The 7,413-nt window shown below is 58.2% G+C and overlaps 1 protein-coding gene across 1 annotated transcript in view; it reads left to right on the forward strand.

The window, feature by feature from the left end:
- The window catches only part of FRMPD3 (FERM and PDZ domain containing 3), a gene marked incomplete at its 3' end in the record, with an annotated part of 63,687 nt that extends 57,052 nt beyond the window's left edge, over nucleotides 1-6,635 (forward strand). Inside the window, exons 13-14 of the mRNA XM_082681322.1 lie at nucleotides 1,289-2,107; nucleotides 3,691-6,635. Of these exons, the coding sequence (XP_082537448.1) occupies nucleotides 1,289-2,107; nucleotides 3,691-6,635 (3,764 nt within the window). The remainder of the gene's footprint in view (nucleotides 1-1,288; nucleotides 2,108-3,690) is intronic.
- Nucleotides 6,636-7,413: the final 778 nt, after the last annotated feature.

The raw sequence follows: 7,413 nt of genomic DNA on the forward strand, positions 1-7,413 counted from the left end.
CTCCAATAAAGATGTTTAAGAAAAAAAAGAAACATGGGCTTTGTAGACCCTCAAACCTGGGCTCAAATCCAGACTGCCAGGGCATTCCCTGGCGGTCCAGTGGTTACGACTCTGTGCTTTCACTGCCAAGGGCCCAGGTTCAATCCCTGGTCGGGAAAGTAAGAACCCACAAGCCACGTGGCACGGCCAAGAAATAAATAAAAAGAATCCATACTGCCATTCACAACTCATGTGACCTTGTGTAAGTCACAAAACGAATGGATCAGTTTCTTTGTCTGTAAAATGGGGATAATGATAGCACCTACCTCACTGGGTTGTTGTGAGGATTAAACAGGATCATGTTTATGACCTTAGCCTAAGTTAATGCCTGCCATCTGTCTGTCTGTCTGCTGATAGCAAAGGGAATTGGCATTGTCTGAGTATATTCTCACAGATAACATGGGAAGGGGTCCCCAAAACAGACTAAAAGAGAGAAACCAGAAAGAAAGCATTTGCTGTGGATAATTCTCAGATGCACACACTTACCATCGTTAAAAACTTTTGACTAGAACATTTTGCCACATGTATATAGAGCAGGCAGCCTAGCCCTGTATGAATACAGAGAAGTGCTATGATTTGAGGAGTTGACAAAAATGCTCCCCCTACCCTCCTCCCACATCCCAGCGTATCCCTCATATGCTTTACACATTCAGATACACTGAATTTTACTAGTAGAGCTCTATTCTTTTAGGGTCCCTCCATCGAAAATCCTCTTTGAAATACACACTCTTGGGATTGTACTAGCCTATTTTACACTTACCCACTGAACCACTCCTAACCTGTCAGATTCATTTCCTTCTGCCTCAAGAGATCCAACATAACACGAGTGTAACAGAGCACTGGGGGTGGTTCAGATTCTGAATAGATTGGGGTTTGAGACAGGGACAGTTCCAGGGGGGACATAAAACAAACCTCACCCTACAGCTGACTCTCAGACCAGACATACCCGTGTAAGAGTCCAGCTGTGCCCAGATACCAAGGTGTTCACCCCCACCCCAGCCCATGCCTTTTCCCATTTCACAGGTGATGGGGCTATTAGCAGCCCAGGCCATTTGATTCCACTCACTTTACTTTCAGGGGCAGCAGCAGCATGGCTGCCCCTTGCCCTCCTCTCTAGCAGCCAGATAGTGCTCCCTCTCAGTACCTACCACCCAGCTGGGCTCCAGAGACCCAGGCCTGAGACTCCAAGGAAACTCAGCCACAGTCCTCAGCACCAGGGCTCATGTGTTGATTCTCTTTCTGGGTTTAGATTACATGCACAGCGCCCACCGCCCTGTCACTGGGGGCCACCTGGGGAAAAAGGAGAGTAGTTATGTGGGCAGCATGGGCACCAGCCCCAGGAAGTCGAGCCGCTGCACGCCCCCGCCTGCCGACTCTGAGCTTGTCAGCTTTTGCTACCTCCACATGCGGGAACAAAGGAAGGATCAGGAAAGCCGGACAGATGTCAATGAGAACTTAATCTTCTTTGAGGAGACCAGGCCCCGGACCAAGTCTGACCCCACGTCCAAGAGTTCTGGCCAAGGTTATGTGATCCCTGATGACTTTGATGCAGCTAGCCTAGACCATGAGCCTTGTGCCAGCAGGGCCCGTTCCTACACTTTGGACAATTCCCTTGGGGCTGAAGCCCTGAATTTCTACTGTGACTCTTGCAAAGCCAAACTCCAGGAGCAGCTGGGCCCTCGCAAAGGTGGGAGGTCTGGCTCCTCTCGTGACAATATGGTAGACTTGATGTCCCTCCCACCCCCCGGGAGTGAGGAGGAGGAAGAGGAGGAAGATGAGAGCACTTCGCTGTTGCCTTCCATTGCTGCCCCACCTCCTGGTTTCCGAGACAACAGTTCTGATGAAGAGGACCCCAAGCGCCGGGCCGTCCAGAGCCAGGAGCAAGGACGCCACCTGCATGGGCTCCTGTACGATGAGATTCCGGTGACACTGATTGACAGCGTGCAGACCCGGACAGTCCGAGATCATGCCCAGGAGCTAGATGATGCCCTGGTGTCCACTCTGCAGGCTCTGGAAGCCCTGGCAGCCTCAGAGGATGGACCACACCCCCCAGCCCCTCAGACTGCAGGTAACAGCGCGTTCCTCCTCCCTCTTGCCTCCCTTTCCTTCTCTTGGCCAGGCAGACCCAGCAGGTGACATTTCTTCTTCCCAAGCAGAGGTCAAAGTCAGCGTGGTGTGTCAGGGCAGTGGATGGGCCAGAGACAGTTCAGGTAGGGTCGGGGGAGCGACGAAGCTGCGGCAGGGATCTACTGCTCAGCCCCCGCTAGAGCTCCGGCTCTCACCATTCCTATCGCTTTGGAAATGTCTTGCCGATGGACCCCAGGGATTGGGGCCGTGACAGCTACGGAGCCAGGCCAGGATGGAGGATCAGAGCAAGATTGTGAGACATATAGAAGACAGGCAAAGAACATCCAGCATGCATATGACTGGAAGAAAAACAAAATGACCAACTAACCACCTAGGGACCTGGGATCAGGGGAGCCAGGAGCCCTCACCGCTCAGGGCTGAGACCTTTATCCGCCTAAGAGCTTTGGCTCTCAGACGCATCCAAGTCCTGGCTTCTTCACCACTTTCAGGGTCACCTTTGCTTTGGCAAGGCACTTAACCCTCTCTGAGCCTCACTTTTGTCATCTTCAATGGATTTGAGAACAATAGTCCTATCACGTAGGGTTGTTGCGAGGATTAAATGAGATCGTTCATGCAAAGTACATGAACACTACCTAGCACATAGTAAGGACTCTGTAAGTGGTAGCCGCTATCATTGTTGTTATTATTCGGTGGGCAAACTATACAGCATGCATGCTATTCCCTGTTATAGACCCACATACATCCATCTTGTAGACAAACACGGATGTCAGACATGCACCCATAGTCACACATACATCCTTCCACACACATATGCCTTCAAACAAAGAGGTCAGTGATACAGTGACAGGAAGGAAATAGGGAGGAATAAGGCATATGAGAAAGCCTGTGAGGCGAGGGCAAGTGTGGACAGAGAGGGTGAAGCAATTGGGGTCAGAGGGAACCTCGCTGACCAGAGCGAGTACCTGCCTTTTCTGTATGTGAGCGCATCCTTGGTGTCGGGCAGCCCCCATGTGTTCGGCCCCCAGGCCTGGCATTTCTCTTTGCTCAGAGTCTGGAGCTCCAAGCACTGGCTGCTCCCAGGCTAGAGGCCCATGTGATAGCCAGAGAGAGGCCAAGCTCAGCTAAATGGCCTCAGCTGCAGGGACTGTAGGCAGGCCTGGCCAGATGAGGAGGGCCAGAGAGAGAGGGAGCTCTCTTTGCTGGCTCTCTTCAGGACAATTAACAAAAATTTCCTAGCTGTTGAATCTAAAAATAGTGATGATTAGCATGTTGTTTTGCCTGTGATCTGCATGTTAATTTGCCATCAAACTGCCCGGATCTTCTCTAGGCCTCTTTTGTTTCTCTCTCGGATTCCAGCCCTTCATCACCCCTCTCCCAGCTTGCCTTTCTTTGTCCCCTCCCCTCCCGACCTCCCACCCTCAGCCCTGCAGGACCCCCAGGCCTGACTGGTTTTTTCCGGCTTGAAATCCTGCTGACTAACCTTGACCCTCATAGACTGTCTACATATGGTTGGAAAGGACTTGACACGAGTAAGTGCTGCAGACCCTATCCCTGTCCCTCCAGGTCTGATTGTGCTGGCCACAATCACCCCTGAATCGTCGCTGGACTCGGGCCACGAAACCAACTCTTCGGAGCTCACGGACATGTCGGAGGTGATGTCAGCCATGAAGCAACACCAGAATACCACCTACTTCCTGGCCCAGCATCTCAACAAGGACAGCCTCCTGGCCCGCAAGGACCTGCCCTTCCGGATCCAGAGCTGTGCAGCCCAGGCCGTTCTCACGGCCCCTTACTCTCTCGGGCGCCCGGATCCCAACCCATCCCTCCAGCCAGCTGTCACAGGCCAGAGTCCTGGCGCCCCTGGTGCTCGGAGGAAGGTGCCCCCGTCAGAGGCGCAGCCACAGAATGAGCAAACGTACGCCCTGGCTGTGCACCCAGCACTGTCCCCTCAGCTGAGTGAGCAGAAGAATCTGAGCCTGCTGTCCCCAGTTCCTGAGGACAAAGGGCCTGGCCACACTCGGGCGGGCCTAGAGATGTCACTGAGGGCGGCCACACCGTCCCTCAGTGAAGAGCAGGTCTCTGAGCTAAGGGAGAGCCTGCCCAAGGAGGTCAGGTTGAGCCCCAAGCTTATCCTGGACCCAAAGGGCAGTGTGACCCCAGCCATCATCTCGGCCGCCCTACAGCAGGTGGTTCATACTAAGAGTCTGTCTGCCCCTGGCGGGGCCTTGGGGAGCACCCCCAACAGTGGGGAGAGGTTAGAGGCCAGCATGGGGAGGTCAGAGGTCAGCATGGGAAGGCCAGAAGTTAGCATGATGAGCGGCAGTGCCAATAAGAATCTTAAGTTCAAAATGAGTCCCAGTGCTCCAGAGGCCTCACGGAATTCCCAGCTGCAGCTGAGCCCGGAAGTCTCTTCCGGCTCCAGAGCGCCCACAGGCAGCCGAGCTGATAGCCTGCACCTCTCCTCACAAGAGGACAGGCTGCCTATTCAAAGCTTCCCTCCCAAAAGCTATCTTTCTCGAGTGAGTCGAGAGTCAGTGGGCAAGCAAGGTACCGGGGAGGTGGCGGGCAAGGGCGGGCCTGAGGGTGCTAAGCCTTCCCTGCACAAGCAGGGCACCGTCTCCGGCCAAGGGGAGAAGGGGCAGCTGGAGAGCACCCTCCAAAGCAGCAAGCTTGAAGACACCAGCCTGGTCCCCCGAGCCGGCTACCCCATGGTTCTGCAGAGCCCCAGCTGTCCGCCGCGAGGCCAGAGCCCCAGCTGTCAGCAGCGAGGCCAGAGCCCGCTGAGGCCTCAGGCTGCCAGCCGGCAGGTGAGCACCATGCCCTCCAGAAAGATTGAAACGACCCTGGATGGAGCCCACTTGGCCTCCGAAGGCCCCACCAAGCCCAAATCGTCCCGGGGCCCTTTCCGGCTCCGCAACTTATTCTCTGCCACCTTCCCAACCCGCCAGAAGAAGGAGACCGATGAGCGGCAGGCCCAGCTGCAGAAGGTGAAGCAGTATGAGCTGGAGTTCCTTGAGGAACTTCTCAAGCCACCAAGCCAGGGGGAGCTGTCGGGCACCGAGTACCTGCAACCCCCAGCTCCAGGCCGCTGCAGCTGCCAGCTCCGCAGCAGCCCCGTGCAGCAGGGGCCCGGCATGTCCCGAGAGCAGAGGCGCAGCTGTGATTGCAAGCGCATGTGCCGGGGGGCCCGGCCTCAGGCCCCCCAGACGCCGGTGCCCGGCCTCCGGGGGAGGGAGGGGGACAGGGTCCCCCCGACCCAGAGGCAGCCAGAGGCCGGCCTAGGCTTGAGCCTCGGCAGCCCCACCAGTGTCCGGCGCATGCGCTCCACCAGCCTGGAATCCCGAGAGTGCCGATCGGACCCTGAGAGCGGGGTTTCATGCCTGACCACATGTGCCTCGGGGGGCGAGTGTCTAGGAGCTCCCAACTACAGGAAACTGATGCGCCGCTACAGCATCAGTGAGCTGGACCAGGGCGACAGGGCCTCGCTGACCTCGGACGTCTACCCGCACCCACCCCTGGGCATGCTGCCCAGGGAGGCCAGGGAGGTAGAGGCAGGCCTCCCCCTAGGCGTGGGTCCCAAAAGCATGTCACTGGAATCCCCGACCCTGGGAGACCCCTCCTACGTCCACGTTGCCCCTGAGACCAAAGGCCCCAGACAGATGGCCGTGTTCTCACTGCCGGAAGAGGTGTACCGGAAGCCCGCGGAGCTGGACGAGGACAGTGAGAGTGGCAAGTGCTGCTCCATCCGCTACTGCTTCTACTACCGCAAGTGCGACATGGCGGATGACACCAGCGATGGCAAGGACGAGCTGTCCTACTCCATCCCCATGAAGATCCTGCCCGGCATGAAGCTGGACGAACAGGTGGTGCCCGTGGTGAGCAGGACCCTGCAGGTGCTGGATGCCGCCACCTGCAGCAGCCCGGAGGCCTCCCGCACCCAGGAGATCGACCTGCGGGTGTCCACCTTCGAGGGGAGCCTGGCCAAGATCAACGCCCTGCGGGCCCATGCCTACGGCCTGCCTGACGGCTTCCTGGCCGCCCGGCTGGACACCAACGAGCTGCTGACGGTCCTGAGGCAGTGCGTGGCCAGCCCCGAGGCCCGCGCCCCCAAGCCCTACGTCTCCCAGATCTCTGAGTACAAGCTCGAGCTGGCTCTCAAGTTCAAGGAGCTCCGGGCCTCCTGCCGCCGCGTGGCCAACGTGGACAAGAGCCCCACTCACATGCTGGCGGCCATCACGGGCAGCTTCCAGGTGCTGAGCAGCCTCATTGAGACGTTCGTGCGGCTGGTGTTCATCGTGCGCTCTGAGGCCCAGCGCCAAGAGCTGCTGGCCAAGGTGGAAGAGGTGGTGAGGAACTACACCTTCCTGCTGCGCGCAGCCGAGGAGTCCACCGCCCGGAGCCTTAAGCAGCAGCAGCAGGCAGCAGCCGCGGGGCACACGCCGGGCTCCCCCACTTCAGCGACTGTTATGAGCACATTCACCCGCTCCTTAAAAACCCTTATCAAGTAGGCCATCTGCCCGGGCCTGCCCCCCTTCCCCAACCGTGGCCCCAGGTTTGAGCTTTGTGGTCTTTGCATCTTGTGGTGAGTATAGGTGTCTGCTGGGCCAGTCAGGGTCCCAGAGCCCTCAGTCTCCAGGGAGTGACAGCTCCGTGCATTGAGGCTGTCCCTGAGGGCTCCGGGCAACTGCCACCCTGGGTATCCTCACCCCTTCCCTGGCCTCTGGGCGTCACTGTGAGGGCCAAGGCCCCCCCTCCCCCGTCACCACGCCCGCCGCAGATCTGTTTTGCCTCTCTTCTCTAGGGCTGAGACGTGACGTCGGGTCCACTTCCTGCTCCATCGTGGTAGCCGGAGGGAGGCGGGCCTGAAGCAGGGGGCCCGTGGGCCTTGAGCTCCTCTTGGCTACTGTGCCCCTCTGGGGAGCAGTGGCAGTAGCAGCAGGCCACAGCGCCGAGCGAGCGGAGAGGCTCGGGCACGCAGTCCAGACGTGCCCACCCACCCTGGGCTCACACTAACTCGGCAGGAGCCACCCCGGAGGGCTTGTGCCCGGGTAGTGGGTCTGCAGAAAACAGCCGCGCTCAGCTGTTTGTGGCCGGCCCAGCAGGCTGGCGGCCTCAGGGAGCGCTCGCCCCCGGGCCCAGTAGCTCCACACCAGCCATCCCCAAAGTGCCCTGCCCCTCGCTGACAGGCAGGGCGGCTCAGTCCACTAGGGAGCAAGCATCTGGGATCACCCCGCTCATTCTGGGTAAGGTACCTGGTGAACACGTCTGCCCTGGGGAGACCCAGCG

The sequence above is a fragment of the Grampus griseus genome, assembly GCF_964374135.1.
Source record: "Grampus griseus genome assembly, chromosome: X".
In the NCBI taxonomy this organism is placed as follows: Eukaryota; Metazoa; Chordata; class Mammalia; order Artiodactyla; family Delphinidae; genus Grampus; species Grampus griseus.